The sequence below is a fragment of the Dromiciops gliroides genome, chromosome 4, assembly GCF_019393635.1.
Source record: "Dromiciops gliroides isolate mDroGli1 chromosome 4, mDroGli1.pri, whole genome shotgun sequence".
In the NCBI taxonomy this organism is placed as follows: domain Eukaryota; kingdom Metazoa; phylum Chordata; class Mammalia; order Microbiotheria; family Microbiotheriidae; genus Dromiciops; species Dromiciops gliroides.
The window spans coordinates 189,994,306-190,017,937 of NC_057864.1; the positions used below are offsets into that span (position 1 = coordinate 189,994,306).

The 23,632-nt window shown below is 47.8% G+C and overlaps 1 protein-coding gene across 1 annotated transcript; it reads right to left on the reverse strand.

Annotated features, from left to right (window-relative positions):
- Positions 1-215: 215 nt before the first annotated feature.
- ITGA2B (integrin subunit alpha 2b) lies at positions 216-16,818 on the reverse strand. Its single transcript, XM_044003994.1, is given in 36 exon segments — positions 216-555; positions 4,118-4,263; positions 4,451-4,492; positions 4,495-4,549; positions 4,728-4,757; positions 4,759-4,832; positions 4,835-4,844; positions 6,180-6,311; positions 6,842-6,994; positions 7,141-7,176; positions 7,178-7,202; positions 7,204-7,269; positions 7,528-7,626; positions 8,689-8,768; positions 8,963-9,055; positions 9,208-9,355; positions 9,950-10,017; positions 10,194-10,326; positions 10,725-10,872; positions 10,983-11,010; positions 11,013-11,040; positions 11,145-11,255; positions 11,589-11,634; positions 12,021-12,203; positions 12,317-12,525; positions 12,710-12,762; positions 12,997-13,050; positions 13,349-13,392; positions 13,558-13,605; positions 13,800-13,928; positions 14,224-14,269; positions 14,494-14,543; positions 14,764-14,926; positions 15,208-15,305; positions 15,606-15,727; positions 16,437-16,818. Coding segments are annotated over 36 exon segments (3,198 nt in total). The 5' UTR covers positions 16,628-16,818; the 3' UTR covers positions 216-498.
- Between the last annotated feature and the right edge of the window lie 6,814 nt (positions 16,819-23,632).

Below are 23,632 nucleotides of genomic sequence, written 5' to 3' on the forward strand. Positions count from 1 at the left end.
AGATTTACCACTAGTGACAGGAGGCAAAAAAAAAAAAAATTCACAAAGAGATTGACTTAGATATGCTGCCTACCACCCCCTTCTCCAGTTCCAGTTCCTCCACTGACCACCACACCCTAGGAATACCAGTATCAAGAGAGTGTGCAGGCCAAGGCCTTCCCAAACGATCCCTCTCCAGTCATGGAAGACAGAACCATATGGGAGCTGGTGTCAGATTCATTTATTAGGGTTCATTTTTCTGGGAATAATGACAAAATCAGAAGTATCTGGGTTGGAGAGAGGATACCAAGAGCAGCCTGGATTTGGGAGGCCTTGTCTGGCCAGGTTCAAGCCTGCCTTCCTTCCCCCACCCTCCACACACACAAAGAGTGGCTTCAGGGATCTGGGGAGGGTGGATACAGCCAATGGAGCTAAGGAAGGGCAAAGAGGGCAACAGACCAAGGTGAGAGAACAGGCCTTCCTTCAAAGTATGAGGGAGGGAGGGGAGGAAGTATTTATTTATTCCTCTTCTTCCTCTTCTTCCAGGGGCGGGCGATTCCTTTTGAAGAAGCCAACCTGGGAGAGAGGGGGAAGGAGGGGAGAATAGAATCATAGAATATTCTAACTGAGGGACCAACTATTCCAACATCCAATATTTTATAGAGGAGGAAAACAAGATTCAGAGAGGGGCTGGTTCAGATTCAAGTCAAGAACTTGGGCCTACAGGTAGTAGATTTAAAGCCAGAAGGGACCTGATAGGTCTTTGAGTACAATTATTGCCTCATTGGTTAGAGGAAGAAACTGAGGCTCAGCAAGGGGAGGTGAGCTACCCCAGGTCTCAGCAGAGCTGAGATTCGAACCCAAGTCTAGTGTGTCTAGTCCTTCTGCTGCCTCTAAAGGAGAGTGGAACAGAAACAAGAGAATATAGATTCTAGGTAGGCCCACTGTCTTGTCTTCCCCATAGGACTGGGAGCGCTCAGAGGGATAGGTTTTCTTTGACATAGCTAATATCCATAGCCTATTTTCAAGCACTGACTGCAAGATTTTAAATACAGGATAAACAACCAACTGCACCAACTGCCCTCTTCGGTCTATCACTCCCCCCCCCCCCACCATGCCATTTGTTCAATTGTATCCAACTCTTGGTGACCCCATTTGGGGTTTTCTTGGCCTTAAAGATACTTTAAAAATGGTTTGCCATTTTCTTCTCCAGCTCATTTTACAGATGGGGAAACTGAGGCAAACCAGGTCAAGTGACTTGCCTAGGGTCACCCAGCTAGTAAGTGTCTGAGGCCAGATTTTAATTCAGGAAGATGGATTTTCCAGACTCCAGACCTGGTGCTCTATCCACTGTGCCACCTTAGCTGTCCCCGTGTTACCATACCCTCAGCAAAACTGGGAAATAGGCCAAAATTGCCTTTGCCCACTTATCCCTTTCCCCACTTTCATTACTTTCAATCAATCAAACAATCAACAAACATTTATTGTTTACTATGTGCCAGACACCATGGGGATACAGAGAAAATGTGAAAAGAGTTCCTATGCTTAAGGAGTTTTTATTTATTTCTTCTCCCTAGGTTTTTGGGATACCACTGTATCCTGATTCTCCTACCCATCTGCCTGCCTTTCTCAGTCAGTTTCTCTCTCTCTCTCTCTTTTTTGTGTGAGGCAATTGGGGTTAAGTGACTTGCCCAGGGTCACACAGCTAGTAAGTATCAAGTGTCTGAGGCCAGATTTGAACTCAGGTCCTCTTGACTCCAGGGTCAGTACTCTATCCACTGCGCCACCCAGCTGCCCCCTTCAGTCTCCTTTTACTGGGTCTTCATCCAGGTCAAATCCAATTACTGTGGATATTCCAATGGTGCGCCTTGTCCCTGGTCCCCCCTTTTCCATCTCCAATACAGTTATTCCTTCCACATTGCAGGGTTAGGGCATGCTACTCCCAGAATCTGGAATAAAACTTTTTTTGCCCCTCCTCCCCATGCCAGAGAAGTCTAAATTTAAATTTTTCTTTATAGGGTGTTTTACAGTACCTTATTGTCAAATTTGGGTTAAGGATTTGGTCATATTTTAACTTTAAAAAAGAAATTGGGTATATTTATGGTATTAAAAGAGAAAACATGTTGATATTATACAATATTGTACCTAGTTTTTAATGTATTTCTGAATTTCTAAACTTTTTCTGTGTTATCTGCTGGCCTTTGAATATTGTCTGAGGCTTCCACAAGACTCCCCCCAAAATGCCCATTTAATTTCTTACGATGACCTGTGATGGATCAAAACTGCAATGGGGAAAGTTGCGATGCAGAAAGGATAACTGTATTTCACTTGGTGCCCTCATCGCTCCTGTGGATTCAGTGATCATCTCTATGTTGATGAATCTCAAATCTATTTATCTCCCTCTAACCTCTCTCCTGACCTCCAGTCTCATATCTCCAACTGACTATTAGATTAGATGTCCTGCAGACCTCTTAACTCAACTTATTCAAAACTGAACTCATGATCTTTCCCCCGCATCCTTCCAGGCACCCAGGCTCACAAACTATCTGTTCCACACAACTGCTCACTTTCCACAGCCAATCTGTGGCCAAAGCCTGTTGATTTTTGCCTCAAGAGATGTTTTGTCTCTTCAGTTTGCCCCCTTCTTTCCTCAAACACTGCCACCATCCTGATGCAGATGCTCATCACCTAGAGACTGGAACATTGCAATGGCCTTCTGATTAAGCTCTGTGTGTGTGGGTGCAATTGGGGTTAAGTGACTTGCCCAGGGTCACACAGCTAGTAAGTGTCCAGTGTCAGAGGCTGGATTTGAACTCAGGTCCTCCTGAATCCAGGGCTGGTGCTCTATCCACTCTGCCACCTAGCTGCCCCTGCAGTGGCCTTCTGGATGGTATCTCTGCCTAAAGTCTCTCCCTATTCCAGTCCATCTTCCACTCAGCTATTGAAATGATCTTCTTAAAGTGCAGACCCTGTTACTACTCCCCCCCCCCCCGCCATTCTCAATAAACTCTAGTAACTCCTGACCCCCTATAACCTCTGTTTGGCTCTGAAGCCCTTTATAACCTGCTGTCACTTCCCTCTTTTCTGTTCTTCTTATACCTTACACCCTACCCTGGGATTTAGTGACACTGGCCTCCTCACTGCTCCTTGAATAAGAAACTAAACCAAGAAGATTCATCTTCCCAAGTTCAAATCTGGCCTCAGACACTTACTAGCTGTGTGACCCTGGGTAAGTCACTTCATCCTGTTTGCCTTGGTAAAATGAGCTAGAGAAGGAAATGGAAAAACTCTCCAGTGTCTCTGCCAAGAAAACCCCCAAAGGGGCCACAAAGAATTGGATATGAAATGACCAAACATCCACAACATTTTCCTTGGCTGTCCTCCATGGTCCCTTCTCATCCCTGTCTTCTGGATTCCCTGGCTAAAATCCCTACCTTCTTTCCCAATGCCTCTTTTCTAGTGCCTTCTCTCTGTTGATTATTTCCATTTTATCCTGTATATAGTTTGCTTCTACCTTGTTATTGACATATTGTCTCCTCCATTAGACTGTGAGCTCCTTGAAAGCAAGGATTGTCTTTTGCCTTTGTTTGTATCCCCAAAGCTTAACACAGTGCCTAGCACACGGTAAGTGCTTAATAAATGTTTATTGGCTGACTGACAGTTTCCAACAGTTCCTTCATCCTTTCAGGTGAAAGGTTTTCTCTCATTGGTCCAGTTTTTCCCACTCCCACCCACCCAATTAAGTTGTCCACAGGCGTTTATTAAGCCCTTATTAGGTGAATAATGGGACCGCTAGGTGGCGCCATAGCACACAGAGTTTGAGGCCTGGAGTCTTGAAGACTCATCTTCCTGAGCTCAAATCTGGCCTCAAACACTTACTAGCTGTGTGACCCTGGGAAAGTCACTTAATCCTCATTGCCTGGCAAAAAAATAAATGAGTAAAGGAATCAACCTTGGGCGCAGCATCCTCAGCCTGTGGGAAGTCTTTTGGGGCAATGGATCTTCTCAGATCTCATCACGTCACATAACCAGGTGACCACTTACTCCCACAATAGAAAGGCCAGACCAGTGAGCTATCCTTGCCCCTCGTTTTCTAGGTCCCAGGCGCCCCCCCCCCCCCCCGGCCTTTCGCCCTTACCTTCCACATTACAAGGATGAGCAAGGCCAGCAAAAGCAGACCACCTATCACGCCCACGGCCACCCACCAGGTGGGAATCTCCCTTTCTTCCAGGCTTGCCCGAAGCAGCTTGGTCTCCACCTGGGTGAACACCCCCCCACACACACCTCCTTTTCAGAAAGGCCCCTCCCAATGGGGCAGGGGCCTAGAGGTTCCCAGGACGACAGTCTGCCCTTTATTCCACACATAGGTGAACGCCCCCCGCTCTGAGTCAAGGGCAGGGCCCCCAATCCCCACCTCTCCCCATCCCTGGGCATCACTGCTACAATCCCACCCTCCCTAACCAACCTTAACGTGGTCCTTGAGGCAGGCTCTCAGCAGGCACATCATAAGGCAGCCAGAGCCGTTGAACCAGGCTTTAGACTGCAGGACAAAACTGTTTCCAGGGGCCCTCTGGCGTGGGAGGGTCAAGGAAGGGAGGGGAGGGGAGGAATACTGTCACCCAGAGTGAGTCTGAGCAGGCTGGCCTGGATCCACACACTACATATGTCTCAATGGGACATAATCCGTACTCTCTCTGGGTCAGCGGTCCCAGGCAGGTGCCCTGCCCCATAGATCCTACCTTACATACCTTGAGGAGGCTAGGCATCCACAGAATGGTTAGAGATGGTGACCATAACCCGCTGGCTCCTCGCTCCCATCTGCTTCAGCCCACATTTCACCAAAGTGCAGGGCAAGTGTCGCAGTTCTGCCAGGGACATCACCCCGACAGGGTTACCACTCTGCTTGCCCCATCCAGCTCTCTCATCCCCTCCACTCCCCCAGGCTCACCCTTTTCCTCCCTCACCAGGCAGAAATGAAGGGATTCTTCACTTTCCATAGACTTGATGTATATAAAGCCCTTTAAAGTTTGCCAAGGGACATTACTACCCTCAGACTTCACAACATTCTCATAAGGCAAGTGCATTATCATCCCAATTCACAGAGAAGCATAAAGTTAGGACAAATGTGAGAAGATGGGTTTTGCTCAGGGTCATGTAGTAAATATCTGTTGTTTTTTGTTTGATTGTTTGTTTTTGTGAGCCAATTGGATTATAAGTGACTTGCCCAGGGTCACACAGCTAGTAAGTGTTAAGTGTCTGAGGTTGGATTTGAACTCAGGTACTCCTGAATCCAGGGCCCATGCTCTATCCACTGCACCACCAAGCTGCCCCACGTAGTAAATATCTGAAGTGGAATTTGAAGCTGAGTCTTCCCAACTTCAAGCCCAGAAGTCTATCCATGCTGACTCCACATACTCATGAACATATATATGTACACACATATACATATAGATACGTGCATACTGATAGGCATACACAGAGTTCTTTACCCTGATGGCCCCTTAAGGGCAGGCCCAATGTCTTAAATCTCTTTGTATCTTTCAAAATACCTTATATGGAAAATGTTTTTACAGGACCCAGGACCCAGAGGTAAAAGGGACCTTAAAGTTCATCTATTCCAACCCATTAGGACAGCTAGGTGGCTCAGTGGATTAGAGCACTGAGCCTAAAGACAGGAAGACCTGAGTTCAAATCCAGCATCAGACAGTTACTAGCTTTGTGACCCCTGGGTAAGTCACTTCGCCCTGTTTGCCTCAGTTTCCTCATCTGTAAAATGAGCTGGAGAAGGAAATGACAAACCAGTCCAGTATCTATGCTAAGAAAACCCCAAATGGGGTCACAAAGAGTCAGACACGACTGAAAAGACTGAACCCCATCCTGACCTTTTGGTTTTATTAATGGAAAAAAAAACTGAAAGCCTGGAGAGATGTGACTTGTCAAGATCCCAAAGATAGTAAGGAGCACGATATGGATTTGAATCTAATCCAGAGCCCTCAATAAGGTATTTCCTTGGGTCTCCTTTCCCTGGCTCCTCCATCCCTTGACATGGAGAGCTGTGACCACCCAGACCCTACAACAGGTAGTCATCAGACACCTCTAGAATGTTGGTGGTGAATGGATAAAAGAGGGCAGGGCAAAGGGCTTCCTCCCTGGGTGGCGCTGTCCTTGCCCCCACCCAAGGCACTGGACAGACAACTCACCAGAAGCATTGGTTCCTGGAGCCCAGAGGGCCCTAAATGCTCTGGGGTGAATGCGCTTCTCTTCTCTCGATCGTGCTGGAAAGGGTGGCTGGAGGCAGAGGTGGGAGCAGGGGTAGGTTGCCCAATTTTCAGCTACAGAGATAAAAGCACAGATGTCCTCAGATTCTACATGCTAAACAGTCCTTCTAATCTCCCTAGATGGGCATGCTCCCATCTCCCCTTTCACATCCTCACTCAGAGGGTTGGAACATCTGGCTTTCGACTCCCTGCCCCTGGACACTTGAATTCTGCCCCCCCCCTTTCCCTGCTCCAATTCAAGGGGAGTCTCATCTTTTTCCTCAAGCCTCCCACCAGCCCCTTGTACATGGATGTTGTGTTGTAGAGGGCATCCTTGGACCGGGTGACCTCTGAGGTGGCCTTTCAGATTCTGAATTCTGAGACGGCTGTCCTGGTCCTCCTTCCCCTTCCTTCTTCCCATCTTTCCTCTTTTTCCTTGCATTTCTTTCTGCTTGATCCCAGAACTCCCTCTCCCTTATTTTTTTTTTTTTGTTATTTAAAAAAATTTTCCCCCTCTCCCTTAGTCACTCTAATCTGCCCCTTCTCTACCTCACTGTTCCCCACCCCACTCCCTACCCTGCCCTGTCATCCTTGTAGATTCTTACATTAAGGGGATTGGGGGAAGGCTGAGCAGAGCATTCGAGGTCTCCTTGGGTGTGAACATCCAGCACGTAGAGCAGGTCATCAGTATGGGAACGGCTAGGGAAGCCTATCCAGAGCCGAAGCCCCGTCACTGTCCCTGGACCCTGGTTATGGAGCTTGGGGAAGAGGAAGAAAGGGGGTCAAGCATGAGGATCCTAGCTCCCTTCCCTGACAGGATCCCCCCACCTCACCCCCTTCCATTTAAACCTGAGAGGCCACAAGCATGCCCGGCGAGGGCCCCAAGGACACCCAAAAACCATACCTCAAATGCATGTTCCACCTTGAAGCATCTTCCCATTCTTGTAGGTACTCCTGTCTACGTCATGGGTCCTTGTTCCCCAGGTTTCCCTCAGGGGGTGGGGAGAGCACCAAGGTAGCTGGGAAAGAGTTCCTGCCAGATACCAGAGACCCCATGGGGCTGAGCCCCCTCCTTCTTCTACACATATTCCCCTTTGATCTCATTCCATCCCGCTCCCTCCCCTGCCCTCTCCCATTCCATCCCATTACCATCCCCCTCCTCCCCCTTCCATCCACCCCCTCTCTCCATTCCATCCCCCTCCCTCTCATGCTTCACTCCCACTATCCCATTCCAGTCCCATCTCTCTTGCCCTCCCCCTCCCCTCAAAGACCCGATGGCTCCTCGCAGGACTCTGCCCCCCCCTCACCCAAACAGCTCACATGGGCTTGAGCCCTGACTGGGACCCTCCATGAGGAAAAGCTTTCACTGTTAGGATTTTGACTATTCTTGCTGTTGAGGGAGAGAAGAAGGTGATGGAGGGGAGGAAGATATGAAGGGGAAGGCGCCCCAGTGTGGGGCACCACTGGGGCCTTGTGGTGATGAAAGAACCAGGATGAACTTCCCTGAGAACCACATCTGGCTTCTCTGAGGTTAAGGTGACTATGGGTACAGAGGGACTTAACTTGGACTATAGCCTGCAGAAATGGGTTTAAACTTTGATGCCAACAAGACACTAAAACTTGCCCCTGAGAAACGAAGGGAATTAACTTTTTCTCTGGAGGATTTCAAACTAGACCTGCTGATAAGCCTTTTTGCTGGGGAGTAGGGAGATAAATGAGATGAGGCAGCATGACAGAGGAAAGAGCACCAAATTTGGAGGTAGGAGACTGATTTCTAGTTCTGCCTGGAAGTCACACATCCCTGGGCATCAATTTTCTTATCTTTAAAATGAAGGGCTTGGGCCAGATGAACTCTAAGGTCCCTTCTACACCAAAATTTCAAGGCCTCAGAAGTCCTTTCTAGATGAACTATCAGTCATGTTCAATTTGGGGGGATGAAGGCATGGATGTATAGAGGAGGGTAGCTTCAGTAACTCTTTTTTTTTTTTTTTGCAGGGTAATGAGGGTTAAGTGACTTGCCTAGGGTCACACAGGTAGTGTCATGTGTCTGAGGATGGATTTGAACTCAGGTCCTCCTGAATCCAGGGACAGTGCTTTGCACCACCTAGCTGCCCCACTCAGTACCTCTTTTTTTTGGTGAGGCAATTGGGGTTAAGTGACTTGCCCAGGGTCACACAGCTAGTAAGTGTTAAGTGTCTGAAGCGGATTTGAACTCAGGTCCTCCTGAATCCAGGGCCTGTGCTTTATCACTGTGCCACCTAGCTGCCTGTCAGTACCTCTTTTTAAAAAAAAATTAATATATTTTATTTCCCCCCCCCGCTTATACATTAAAAAAATTATTTTTAACATTTTTTAAGCTTTGAGTTTCAAATCCCATCTCTTCCTCCTTCCTGTCCTGAGACAGTAAAGCCAATCCAACATGGTTTATAATGTGCAATCATGTCCTCCTTACCTCTTAACCTGCAGCACAAACAAGACGCTGTCCCCAGCTCCTTCCAGGTTTCCCACACTCACCAGCATAAGAATTTTCATCTGGAAAGGCAAAAAAGGGCACAGTTAGGGATACTCCAGCCTAAAGTGCTTTAGAACCTCTGGTTTCTGGCACAGAGGAAACCCCCCCCATCCCTCCCCTCCCCCCCCTACCCCATTCTCCCCTCCCCCCCCCTCCCCATTCCTCCCCTCCCCCCACCCTGGTCATCTCCTCTAGCCACACCATGCCCTCTTACCCTGGCACCCTTCTTCATGGGGTTGCCCAGTTCACACAGCACTAACTGACTCTCATTCTCCTTCTTCTGGATACAAAGTAGTTTCTCAAAGTTCTGTGTAGGGGAGGCAGGGAGGAATTTGAATTCACTGGTATGAATTTGGAACCAACAACCCAAAATGGTAAGTACCTTTCTGGTGCTCAGAGATGGGCTCAAAGTGACCCATAGTGCCTGAGAAGGGCAGAAGCAGCAGTAGATGCCCTCACCTTGATGTCACTCAGTGCCTGCATGAAATGGGCACCTTGGGGCAGATGTACCGCCAGCTCAGCCTCATAGGCACCCTCACCCGCATTGGTGGTATTCACTTGTAGTTCCAGCACATTGTCTGCACCAATCAGGAGTGGAGAACCTTTCCTAGAGGAGGCACAATGAGAAGAAAGCTGGGGGGCACAGGCCAGTCAAGGGGTGACAGAGTCCTGGAGATGGGGTAGGGCATAGATGGTACCTATAGTGTGGGAGAGACAAGGAGATGGAGATTGGGCATGGGCAATGTGGGCACTGGGGTGGGATCAGGGGTAAGATTCAGGGTAAGGGGATAGGGAAGATGGAGAGAGATGGGAGTAGAGATAAGAGGGTTCAGAAAATCACAGCTCAGGGGGTGGCTAGGTGGTGCAGTGGATAGAGCACCAGCCCTGGATTCAGGAGTATCTGAGTTCAAATCTGGCCTCAGACACTTGACACTTACTAGCTGTGTAACCCTGGGCAAGTCACTTAACCCCCACTGCCCCACAAAAAAAGAAAAGAAAAGAAAAGAAACGATCATAGCTTAGAGTTGGCAGGGATTCGAATTTTGTCCAGCAAGCCTGCTTTCCTCCAGTTACTTATCGAACTGAATTCTCATCTTACAGATGAGAAACCTGAAGCGATTCATCCCAGGTCACAGTGGGAGCAAAGGGGCAAAGGTTGGATAAGGACATCAGATTGGGGAAGAGAGAAGGGCCTGCTCACATGCTGGCATTGAGTTGTAACTGGGGTATGCACACGTCGTCTTCCCCACAGTCCAGTATGATGCGTGTCTAGGGGGAAAGTTGTCACGTCAGGAGTTTAGGGCCAGGACCGAATAATTTTCCCATTTGACTTCGTTTACCTCATGACCCCCAACTTTGGTAACCTCAGCATCAGCTTCACTTTCCTTCTCTCCCATCTCCCTTCTCAAGGTTCAACCTGGCTCCCGGGCTGACCCTCCCCTTACCTGCTTCTGGACGTGAGTGTCTCCATTCAGTACCAGGGGCAGAGAGCCTCCAGCCCCCTGGTTCTTTAAGGACACATTAAAACTCAGCACGATGGGGCTCAGCTTGTCCCGGAATTCAGCCTCATCCTGCAGGTGAGATAAGAGGAGGAGAGAGTAAAGAAGATCTTCCTCCCTGTCAAGGCTCCCCCACCATACACACATGAGAGATTCCTCCAGTCTCAAACCATAGCCACCTCCATTCTCACCAAAGCCCAAGCCTCTACTACCAAGCGTCCTGGGGGCCGGGGTGGAAAAGATCACTGGCAATGGCGGCGATGTCAAGAACGAGATATTAGGTATTTTTTAGCTACCATTGCAACGATCTGGAATGACTGAACACCAACCGAAATTCTCTAGTGGGCACTGGTGCAATGTCATTCTGTATTATGATCTAACATAAAGATTTTCTTTTTCTAATGAAAATATTTGGCCTGCTGCTCTTTAAACTTCTGACACTGTCAACCCCAACCTTTCTCCTACTCTCCCGCAAAAAAGGCCTTGGTGTCATGGCAGATAGAGTTCTGGTCACTGCCTAATTCTAATTCTAGTGTGGTGCTTGATTGCAGAGAGCCCCAGCAAGAGTACACGCCGGACCGTGTTCGTGGTTTCAGCCTGTCCAGCTGCAGCTCGGCATTTATACCTGGGCATGGAAGAAAGGAGAGGTGAGGGAGAGATGAGCTAATGCCAGTGTGGGCAAGCCCACAGGTGCACTTGGACCTGTGTTCTCTAAAGCTGGACAGTGCTACTCACGAAGCTTCTTCGGGACTGTTGCTCCCAGCGACACTCAAAACACATCTGGATATCGAAACTGGGGGAGGGGGGGGGGAAGGAGTCTTTAAGCATTGAGATCCTCAGGCAAAAGCTTAATCATTGCTCTCAAGGAACCCACATCTGTTTCCCCCTCCTCCTTACCAGCTGACAGCAACTACAGTCTTTGGGCTGGGGAGGTCACAGTTCTTCGCAGCTGGGTTCAATACCTCTGGTACCACTAATCGTACAGTGGCTAACACCACAGGTTGGGCCCTAGGGAAGATGCAAGACTCTGTTGCTTAGTTATTCTTCAGTTGTGTCCGACTCTGCGTGACCCCCATTGGGCTTTTCTATGCAAAGAGACTGGAGTGGTTTGTCATTCCTTTTCCAGCTCATTTTATAGATAAGGAAACTGAGGAAAAGGGTGAAGTGACTTTCCCAGGGTCACACAGCTAGTAAGCGTCTGAAGTTACATTTGAAATCAGGTCCTGACACCATCTAGTTCACATGCTTTCTACCCCTATCATAAGATGACCCCTGTAAGTACATACTTCTCAAGGGAGCCCCAGAGATGCCTCAAGGGAACTGCCCCACGCCAGTGCTCACCTGTATACAACCACTTGGCTGGCTCCAAATGCCCCCACCAGCAGATCTGTAAGCACAGGAGGTAGGGTCAGAAATGAAAATCCTGCATGTGAGACCACATCCTCCCCCCATGCCCCATCATTAGCTTAGAAGCTGAGTTCCTTCTCATTTACTCATCCTTCTCCCCCATGGAAATTTAGGCTAACAAAGCTGAACATTTAGGGATCCATTGTGTGATTCAGCTTAGATGAAAGAAGGGGAAAGGAAGGGGTCTGGAGACCATGAAATGGTAGATGTAGGTTTGGGCGCCAAGATAGGAAGATGTCCCAGCTGCAATGCCCCTGGCATTAGGAGGCAGCATCTTAGGAGCTCTCCTCCCTAGTTTGGGTCTGTACCAAGAATGGCCACACTGGATTAGAATGGGGGCAGCCTAGGTAGAAACAAGGCAGGCACCTGGGTATCCATTTTTATCAATGTCGGTGGCCCCTTTCAGGGCAAAGCCAAAGCCAGAACCTTGGTGGAAAGGGCTATCTAGAACCTGTGATGGGTTTGGGCTCAGGCCCTCATCTTGTCCCTGGAATATAAACACTCGGCCCTGTCCATTGGGTCCTCCAAATGGGGCACCTACTGCTACATCTGAGAAAGGAAAGAGTAGTCATTATGTTTCTTCATCCAGCACACTCAGTACCTATCCTCCTCCTCCTCCCTCCTCCTCCTCCTCTTCCTCCCCCTCATGCCTTTGACCTTACCATTGTACCCATCCTGGTCCAGATCACCAAGAGGAGCAATAGCTGAGCCAAAGCGCCCGTACAACTCAGTGCCAGTCAGATGCTTGGGGCTGCCCAGGGTATGTGGGGTTCGAAGCTGCAGGTAGATGTATACCCGTCCCACTTCTGCCAGTTTTCGGTTGGCTTGGTGTTCCATGAAGAGCGGGGCACCTACCAGCAGGTCATCTTTCCTGTTAAATGGAATGCATTGTCACTCCAGAGAGGAGGAGAATGGGATGCCATCCCTAGGAGGGGGGCATGGGAAGAATCTGAACTCAGCCTTGGTCTCTCATTTTGAGGCACCTGGCCCTTTGTAGTGCCAGACACAATGCCCAAGAGGATGCCTCCCCATCGTGGGACTTCACCCCTCCTCACCCATCACTGTTGATGTCAGTCACTGCCACTGTGTGCCCAAAGTATGATGCAACCTGGAGGGAGATGTGATTACATTCTGGGGTTTCTATCTTTTTTTGATTCAGGGCAATTCAGGTCGTCCACAACATCTGGACATGTCCTTGCCCAGTGGTTTTGCATGTAATATTGACATTGGAGTGTATAGGCAAGCACAGTCTCTCCCAGCCATGGACTGCCTTCTCCCACCAAATCCACCAAATCCACCCAAATCCCTCCTGCCCCATCCAGGTTCCCCTTCTTTCTCCAACCTGCTCTCCTTGTAGCAAATGCAGGATGCTGAGATTCTGATAAAAAATTTCCACCTGTGGGGAGGGTGAGGCCTCAGTTCCACTAGAGATAGGGGTGGGTGTCTAGGAAACCTGTGAGGGCCTGGCAAGAATCTGAAGGGTCCTTTTAACTACTGGCCCCATTGTGGGGAACCCAGCCAATCATGAGGGAAAATCCCCTTAACCACTGGTCCCATGGCAGGGGTGGGATGAGAGATGAGATAGGGGAGAGGGAAAGGTCATTCTGGAGTTGTGGATTGAGAGGATGAGGGGGAAAACTGAGTTGGTGGAGATGGGGCAATGGTGATGGAATTAGGAAGACTGAGGGACTCACCGCTCCCAGTGTTGTGCTCCAGTTGGGGACACCCAGTACATATTCTGGAGAAGAACAGCCCAATTTGGGGACAACCCCTTACCCTGGGATCCATGAGGGCCACCTATCTAGAATTTCCCCTTAATATCTCAAGGGCTTGGAGATGTCTCCCTACCAGGGCTGCCTCCCCATCCTCAACCAGAAGCCCTGGGTGGGTGGAACTATCTTACCTGTATCTTTAGGGTTTTCATTAAATTCTCCCACAGCCACCGAGTACCCTGTGGACAGGGAGCATTCATTGACAGGGTGCCACTCCTCCACCCCCTCACCCAGGGGAAAGTTTAAAGACCAAGGACAAGTGGAAGGAGTGTTAACAGGAGGAGGGATTGGGATGAATGCAAGCAAGATGATAGGAGTAGGAATTATGTGGAAAGATGACCATGGGTTGGGAAATGAAGAAGGGACCCAATACCCCGGTAGGAGTCCCGGTGCTCAGGTCTAAAGACATCCATGCTCAGGCGCTGGGAGGGCACAGTCCAGAGGAGTGAGGAAGGGGTGTAGCTGGCCACGATGTCAGAAAGCTGAGCCCGGGCTACCAGACCTGATGAGTGAAGACCGTTTGGTCTGAGAGGGCCAGTGAAGGCTTTTCCCTGCAGCACCCCTCAGTCCAAGGACCGAGCCCAGGACTGGAGGGGGTGGGGGAATGGTATATCGTGGGTCGGGGTGGAAGACTCCTGGGTTCCCATTTTAGTCACTCGGAGTGCCAAGGATGTTGTCCTGACACCTGTGTCCCCTGGGGGCACATTGGGGAAAACCTCAAAAGAGTAATCAGAGGCTGGAGAGGGGTGGTGGGGCAGAGTATGGGAGGGAAAGGGGCTGACGGGGAAGGATGATACCTATGAAATAGTAGCCTCCAGGAGCCCCCAGAACCAGCTCCCCAGACTGAAAGGGAATCACAGAAGGTGAGAAGAGAAGGTCCAGGCTAGGCTGACAGATGCACCTCCACCCCCCATACCCCTCCCCCACGCCTGCCCAATTCAACTATTTAAATCAAAGAAACCTTTTATTAAGATCTTCTTATGGGCTAGGCACTGAGCCCCCTTTTTGGATCCTCTCCCTCCCACAATTCTAATTTCTCATCCGCAGCCCCTGCACCCCTCATTCACCTGGGTGATGGTGGAACTGAACCCTACTTCGCAGTAGCGCAAGTCTCTGCCTGGACCCAGGTAGGAAGAGAGAAGATACGAAAAGAGAAGAGTGAGGTCAGTTATTCACCTGGGTAAGAGGCCCCTCCCGGCCACCAAAAGGGCGGGGACCAAAGGAGAGGGGCGTGGCCATCCAAAGCCCCGACCCCCACCCCCCCGAGGCGAGGCCACTTCTGGGGGTAAACCCCCGGGAGGCAGTGGGCGGGTTGCTGGGCCGGGACCCGGGCTCACGGTAGTTAGCTAGGTAGTGCTGGTTCATGGCATTCTCCCGGCAGGGCGCATACTCCGCCCGACGGCCGCTCTTGAGCTGGGCCACGAAGCAGCTCCCGACGGGTGTCTTTCCGGCCTCCTCGGTCAGCTCCAACGCGTTCCAGTGCTGCCAGGGAGCGCCAGCCTGCGGGAGGGGGCCTGGGATGAAGCGGTGCTCCCGTACTCCCCTCTCCGCTGCCTCCCCCACACTCAGGGCTTGTGGACCTGGCTCTCCCGTCCCCTCCACTCCCCTCTCCGTGCTGACCACGGCCCTGTCCAGTGTTCGCTCTGTGCCCGTCAGAGTGCCTCTTCATACTTGCTGCCCTTCCAATGCCCAAGCGCTAGCAGTTTCACGTCAGTCCAATGCCCTACTTCATTCCTGCCTGGTCCCTATCATTCCCAGACCCATGCTTGCTCAGTGCCCACCACAATGTTTTCCTTCCAACTTGCAACGGATGCACCAAGCCCCTGCTTGGTCTTGAAGGTTTTGAAAGTCATGGAGCCCACGCTGCTGGTCTGATCCTCTGGAAGGGAGAGGTGAGAACTTGGGTTGGAGGAGGTAAGCAGGGATCGCTTCCCATGGTCTCTCCAGCCTGCCCTGCTCTCATCCCAGCAAAGACCTCTCTCCTTGGGGCGGCTAGGTGGCGCAGTGGATAGAGCACTTACTAGCTGTGTGACCCTGAGCAAGTCACTTAACCCCCTTTGCCCCGTTAAAAAAAAAAAAAAAGACCTCTCTCCTAGTGGAATCACCCCCTCCCTACCCCATTGTTCCCATCTCCTCTCCCCCCCCCCCATCCCCTTCCTTTCCAGGGCCCAAGACTCACTGAGGTCAAAGGTCAGGGGGCTGCAGGTACTCCCCTGGGTTGCCCAGGGACACAGGAACACAGCTCCAGTCTCCTCCCCCTGGAGGCCTACAGCCCGTGGAGCTCCTACCATGATGCCAATGCTGCAGGCAGAAAGGGCCCTGAGCTGAGGTCATCTGGTCAGCATCACCCAAGGGGACTCAAGGGGAGCAGGGACAGGAAGATGAGGCTGATCAAACATTGTGGGGAGATGCTAGGGCAGGGATTCATAGTAGGGTAAGAAGGAAAGTCTGAATTTAGGGATGATAAACCATACAATTGGGTGTCTGTTGAGGGAATGGGATTTCACATTGTGAATCTCAGCCTGGCCCTCAGGAGAATAAATGTCTGTCTTTAGTTCCTTTTCTTTTCTGCCCAGCCTGAGTTCTCTTTAGGTATCTGGTGTCTTCATGATGACCCTAGCATGTTCAGAGCCCCTTAGTTAAGTCTGCTCTGTCTCAAGTCTGTAATGCTTTCCCCACTTCCTCCTACCAAACACAAAGTGTTATCTGCCCTGCTCTCAATCCTTTGGAAAGGAGCATACAAATTCCTTCCCATAGAGGTACAAATGCTCAGTAAGGGGCTAAAAGTGGGACCTCTCCTAGAGATAGCTAAATTTTAACAAAGACTTCATTCATACCATGGAGTAGAAAGAATAAATGGTAGAATTTCAGGCTCTCGTTGGGTGGATGGACAATTTGAGGGACCCAGGTGATATCCTACTCTGCCCTAGTATTCCTAGTGTCCCTGTTCCTCACTATAGTTTGCCCAGGGCCCTCACTCCACCTTAGTTTCCCTCTGCCTATGACTTACCCTCCATAGCCATCCTGGTAGAAATCCAGAGCAAATCCAAAGTGGCTGCCATTGGGGCCTACATAGAAGACTGGCTGTGTAGCATCCAGGTTCAGGGCCCAGGCAGGGGGAACACTGCCAGGCACCAGAAGCAGATGTATCCAATTCGAGAGCCACAGAGTAGGCAGCAGGCACTGAGTTCTAACCATCATCCTCCTGCTGATGCCCCCTGAATAGAACTCTTAAGACAAAGTCTTCTTTTCTTCCACTCCACCCCTGCCAACCTCAGGAAGTTGCTCCTTATCAAGCTGGCCCCCAAAATAACTCAATGAATGACAGATGAGACAACATTCCTATAACACTGCCCGCTGAGTCTGCTGTTTTGGCAGGTGGGGGAAAACCACTCGGGGGATGAATGCATTGAACTGGGATTCAGGACTGAGTCCCTCGAGAGCTGTGACATCTTATGATTAGGGCACAAAACCTAACTTTCACCTGACAGAGGAAGAAAATACTTCTTTTTCCCCTCCCCTTCCCCCACCTTCCCCCTTGGCCTGGCAAATACAACAGGGTCATATCAGTGGCAGCTGTTTCCTTCTTCTTATTACCAATGATCGTTACCACAGCTCTGCAGTTAACACAGTTCTGCAGCTTCCTCTAAGGAAGGGGGTTAGGGTCGTTCAAGTCTTGTTTAATGGACTGGTCATAGCAAATCATGGGCAATAGTGCCCAAAGCCTCTGGCATTTGGTCTGCTCTGGCCACTCAGCAGAAGACAGACAAGATGGATGAATAAGAGTGAAGGCAGTAAGTGTTGTGGAATAGGAATGTGAGGAAAGCTCTCCAGAGCAGGAGAGAGTACTCTGCCAAAGAGGGGAAAGGGCATAGGGGCCAGAGATGGCAGTACACAAGGAAGCAGGACAAGAGGAAGGGCAGAGACAAGGAAGGATTCTTCTGCTCAATCCATCCATTGTGCCACCTGGAACCCCCAGTTCTGTTGTTTAAGACTGTTCTGAATATTAAACATGTGCCTTCCCCCTGGAAATTACTTTGCATATTTTGTTCTTGTTCAGTCCATTTCAGTTGTGTCCGGACTCTTCATGAACCCACTTTGGGCTTCCTTGGCAAGGCAAAGGATACTGGAAGTGGTTTGCCATGTGCTTCTCCAGTTCATTTTTACAGATGAAGAAACTGAGGTAAACAGGGTTAAGAGACTTACTCAGAGTCACACAGCTGGTAAGTGTCTGAGGCCAGACTTGAACTCAGGAAGGTGAGTCTCCTGACTCCAGGTCTCACACTCTACCACCCATACTTTGTATTTAATTGTCTATGTTTTTCCTATGCCCTTCCAATAGAATATAGAGCTGCCTTAGGGGCAGAGAGTACACCTAACATGGCTTCAGACATCCCCGGCACCTTGTGGAGTGAGTCTTTAGAATTTATCACAAGCATCACAAGTAACCCAGAGCCCACCTCACCTATCCTTGTCGCCACTCACCTGAATACTGTTATGTAGCCAGGTGGTATCAATGAACCACAGTGCCAGGCCTGAGTCAGGGAGACCTGAATTCAAATCCATCTGCAGAGTTAATAGCTGTGTGACCCTGAGCAAGTCATTTAACTTTTATCTGCTCAGCTTCCTCAACTTTAAAATGGGTATAACCACAACCCTCACAGGACTTGTTGTGAGGATCAAACAAGGTAATACTTGTAGCTCAATTGATCAGGTTATGTCTGCTTCTGTTGAACATAAAATTCAATTCTATAATACCAGAGCGTTTCTGTGCCCAGCAGTATGGAAGATGGGAAGCTGGTATTGAGATAGGCCCTGCCCTTAAGAAACTTACCTAGAGCTCACCAAAAAAGGGACACGCGTAACAGACAAGTACATATGATGAAGGGTCAAATTGAGAGGAACACACATAAGATGCTTGTAAGTCTTCAGGGACCAATGTGGGAATGGGGGGTTAAGGAAGAAATGGGATCTGGGCTAGAGAGTATGGTGTTGGGATAGAAGCTACATCACTGGGTTTTACTACTAACAGAAGGTAAACCTCTGCATTTGAGTTTAAAAACCCAACTGCAAAAGAAAGAGGGGGAGATATAGCTAGAAAAGTACTTTATATGAAAAGACTTCTGACTTTTATTGGACTGCAAGTTCATTGTGAATTACATGGTAGTGGCTCCAAAAAATGCTAAAGCTGATCTTAGCATCTCAAATAAGCGGCTTCTGGCCACACTGTGCTCTGTCCTATCAGACCACAACTGGACAAGTATTCAGTCATGTATGGCACAATTTAAGAGGAACATTCACAAAGTATATGTACCACGTCCAGAAAAGGGGACCAGGATATTGCCAACATAGTCAAAGGGTAGTCATGTAGTGTAAACTTAGGGGCCACATCTATCAAACAAAATATTCATAAGGTGTTTAGTATGTACCATGCACTATGTGCTAATTGTTGGGAGCATAAAGGCACGCTTTAGCCCTGTTCTCAAGAAGTTTACATCCAAATGGGGAAGACAATGTGTAAATAAAAAGATAATAGCTAAGGGGTTCAGGAAAGGCTGAGTCTTGGAAGAAGTTGGAGATTCTAAGATAGGAATCTAATCTGGGGTTATATCTAAATATATATTATATAACCTAGGGGGAATGAACAAATTACAGTATATGTTATGGATTACTATCATGGCAAGCTCTTACTAGTGTAATGACCAACCAGGATTCCAGAGGACTAATGATGAAACATGCTATCCACCTCCTGACAGATGGGTGAAGGACTCAGAATTCAAAATGAGGACAATTTTTTTTTTTTTAAACATAGCCAGTGTGGCAATTTGTTTTACTTGATGATCCATGTTTGTAACGGATTTTTTTTTTCACATGTTCTCAGTCAGGGGTTGGAGAGTTGGGGCTGTTGGGGTGAAAATGCAGATCTTGGGTGAGTAAGAACAATTTTTAAAATGATTTAAACCACAGGTGGTATGGTAGAGTGCTGGGCCTGGAGTCAGGAAGACATGAGTTCAAATCAGATCTTAGACGTGAGCTTTGTGTGAACCTGGGCAAGTTCCTCTCAGTTTTCTCCATTGTAAAATGGGGATAATTGTTCCTACCTTGGAAGGGTTGTTGTAAAGATCAAACAAGATATTTATGAAAGTGCTTACAGTGATGCCAAACATAATAGGCACTATGTAAAAATGCTCATCCCCTTCCTTCCTATTTGTGGAGCTAAAAATTGGTCCCAACCAGTTATTCTACAAAGTAGTTTAGTACTATGCCCCAAGTTACTAAATTGTGTATCTCCTTTGATTGACTAAACCACAGAGTCCTATGAGTAGCCCAAGACAGCAAAGAAAGGATAGTATCCTAAGTACAAAAAAATATTTTTCACAGCTCTTTTGTAGTGACAAAGGACTGGAAAACTGAGGTGCCTTTCAATTAGGGAATGGCTGAAGCAGCTATGATGTCAACATAATGGGTTACTGTTTGTGGTACTGTAAGAAACGAAGGGGCTGGTTCAGAGAAACCTGGGAAGATTTGTACAAAGAAGTGCAATTAAGTGATAGAATCAGAAGAGCAATTTACAAAATAACAATGGAAGACAATAAACTCGGAAAGACTTAAGAAACTCTCATTAATGAAATGATTTCAGAGAAGCCATGTTGAAGCATGCTACCTCACCCCTGACAGAGCCAATGGACTTGTCGCAGAATGAAATACTTTTTGGACATGGACACTGTGGAAATTAGTTTTTCTTGACTACATCTTTGTTACAAGGTTTTTTCTTTTACTTTTTCAATGCCTCTTCCTTTAAACAAAAGTATTTTTATTAAGATAAAACGAAATAAAAAGTACAATTGAATGAGGCCAGAAGGCATAGTGTAGTTTAGAAGCTAGAAAAACAGAATTTAAATCGTTTTTTGAAGGAGTTAATTGAGATAAGAAAAATAGGGATGGTAGGATCAAATGAGGCTTTCTTAGGGATGGGAGAGACTTGGGTTTTGTTTGTAGAGAGCAGGGGAGCAGCCAGTAGATGGGGAAAGAGTTTGAAGATGATAGTGGAGAGAAGGAAAAGGACAGGATCAAGGATTCATATTGATCTTGTCAAGCACAAGGGCTTTTCATTAAAACGTAAAAGACAGAGGAGTTTTATGTGAGATGAGAAGGGGAAAGAAAAGGAATTTCTCAGCAAGTAGCTTTAATCTTTTTGGTCAAGTACAAGACAAAGTCCTGAGCTGACATGGTTGGTGGAGGGAGTGTTCTAACAGGAAAGAAGAGATGTGAAGTCAGGACAGTTGGAATCATAGGATACAGAAAAAGAGAAAAAGAGATGATGAGATAAGGGAATTAGGGATTCAAAATCATGAAATTAGTCCATTCATGGGTGATGGCAAGATCAAAGGAATGGCCTATCTGAGTCTTGTTGAGGTGGGAATGAAGACTAAATAGACGTGAAGAATAGGAATGGGGTATTTGAGGGAAGATTCATATGTATATTAAAGTTCCTAGTATGAAGGGAGGAGTTGGATTGAAGACTGTGAGCCACACTAAACTCATCAAGTAAAGAGAATATACTGAAGAATTAGGAGTTTGCTATTAGCAGATAATCCAAGATTTGTATTGTAAATCTGGATCAAGGAGAAAAGGCTACTGAGTCAAAATGGTAGAAGGAATCTGCAAATGGGATATTAAGGAGTATTTTGACTTTCATGATGACCTGGGGTGGAGGGTGAGAGGACAAGGAGTACTCTGGGAAATATTGTTATCAGGAGGGAGTGAGCCAGGTCTCAGTGAACGCTGAAGCATGAGAGAAAGATAAAATGTCACTTATAGAGCAGGTATTCCAGAGACAAAGTGAAAAGGTCAGGTCGATTTTGGCATGAAGATTGCTGAGATGGGAGTGAAGTGGATGGAAATGATGAAGGGGGTACTTGAGATTTGGGAAGGGCCTTGTTCAGCACACAGTGTCTTGTAATACCGGAATAGGGAGAATAAAAGGGGCTGAGAATATGCTAAACCATTGAGGAATGAGTCTAGGTAGATTATCAGTAGATTAAAAAAAAAGATTATCAGTAGAAGAAAATCCTTTGTGGGAAACAGGTAATTAGATGAAGGTTCTCTGTGAGCCTCTTGGGAGGTGGAGCTGCTGTGTCCCGGGAATCCCACCTTACAGCAGGCATGAAAAGTTACGACCAAGCAGCTGCAGGTGGAAGAGGCCATTGCTGTTTTTATCATGAGGGATCCTTTGGAAACTCGTCAATATTTATCCTTCCTTAACCATTTCCCTCATGCAGCTAGGTGGCACAGTGGATAGTATATGGTACCTGGAGAAGTGGGAAGACTCCTCTTCCTGAGTTCAAATGTGGCCTTACTAGCTGTGTGATCCTGGCCAAGTCACTTAACCCATCTGCTTCAGTTTTCCCATGTAAAATGAGTTGGATAAAGAAATGGCAAATCAGTCCAGTATCTTTGCCAAGAAAAATCCAAATGGGGTCTTGAAGAGTCTGACATGACTTAAAACAACAACCAGAACCCTATCCCCTGAACAAAACAGAAAACCTTCCCTAATATCCCCAGTTTAAAGTAATCTCTCTTTTAAAATCTCATGGCGGGGGCAGCTAGATGGTGCAGTGGATAAAGCACTAGCCCTGGATTCAGGAGGACCTGAGTTCAAACCCTACCTCAGACACTTGACACTTAGTAGCTGTGTGACCCTGGGCAAGTCACTTAACCCTCATCGCCCCACCAATAAATAAATAAAATCTCATGGCAAGGCCTGACCATCTCTTTTTACTTAACATATTTTGCCTCATCAATTACTTGCATATTTTATCCTCATGTTAGGAATATAAAAGCTCTTGAAGGGGTTTATCTTCATCTTTATATTACCAGTGCCTCGGGGCAGCTAGGTGGCGCAGTGGATAGAGCACCGGCCCTGGAGTCAGGAGTACCTGAGTTCAAATCTGGCCTCAGACACTTAATACTTACTGGCTGTGTGACCCTGGGCAAGTCACTTAACCCCAATTGCCTCACTTAAAAAAAAAATTTTTTTAATTTAAAATATTACCAGTGCCTTGTCACTGTGCAGATGAACCTGCGGCCTGAAGAAGCACAGTCAGCTATTAAGTAGCAGCACTGGGACTCAAACCCAGTACTTTTTCATTGAATGTATGAATGAAAAATTATTAAGCATTCATCAAGTGCAAATTGCAATAGTCCCTGCTCTGATGAAACACACATTCTAATTGAGGGAGAGAGTACATAAAACAAAGCTTAGCTGCAGGGAGGATGGACAGAACTCAAAGTCCTAAGGAGGCAGGCAGGCTAATGTCAAGGACCAGAGCCCTTTAATAGATTAAATGGCAGGACCAAAGGGGGTTTGCAGGGTATAGAGGCAAAACAATGGTAAAAACCCGGAGGACCTCATGATACAGCAGCAGGGCAGAATGAGGGTGGGTGGCTGGCTCTCCATCCGACTGGAATTGATTGGTGATCTTTCAAGTTCTGTAGGCTAGATGAAGAATGAGAAGGGAAGGGAAGTATCCCTGTCTGTGGAGATAGCCTTTCCTGCTTAACGTTTATGGAATTGGATGTGGTAAAAACAATCTGGTTGACTCCAAATGGGAGAACTAGGGTCAATGGAATTTAAGTTGATGTGATTTTTTTTGGACTCAGTTTAAGAAAGAACTTCCTAATGATTAGAGTATTCAACAGTGGAACCCGTCCCCGTGGTAATGACTCCTCCATGAATAGAGATGTTTCAAGGAGAGACAGGATTGGTCTTCATGGGTGTTGCAAGGTGGAATAGATGAACCACAGTTCCTTCCAACCCTAAGAGCTGGCTAGGCCGGTGAGAATGAGGAATGGCATTCCATGTGATGGTGAAGAGGAAGAGCAAGGGAGTGGAGAAAATGAGCAAAGCACATTTGTTAGTGAAGACAGTCAACTGACTTGAAGGATCCTGTTGAAATGTAATGAGATTTAGATTAAGCGGGGCCAGATTATGGAAGGTATTGAAAAGCATTTAGGGAAGTTTGAACTTTATCTTGAGGGCAGTGCAGAGACTCAATTCTTGAGGGCAATCTGATTAAAATGGAAGATTAATCTGACAGTACTGTCAGTGGTTTGGAGGGAGCAAATAACGGGAGTTAGTGAGGTCAGCTATAATGCTACTGGAGTAATCCAGGCACAAATGGACTCAAGTGACTGAAGGAGGAA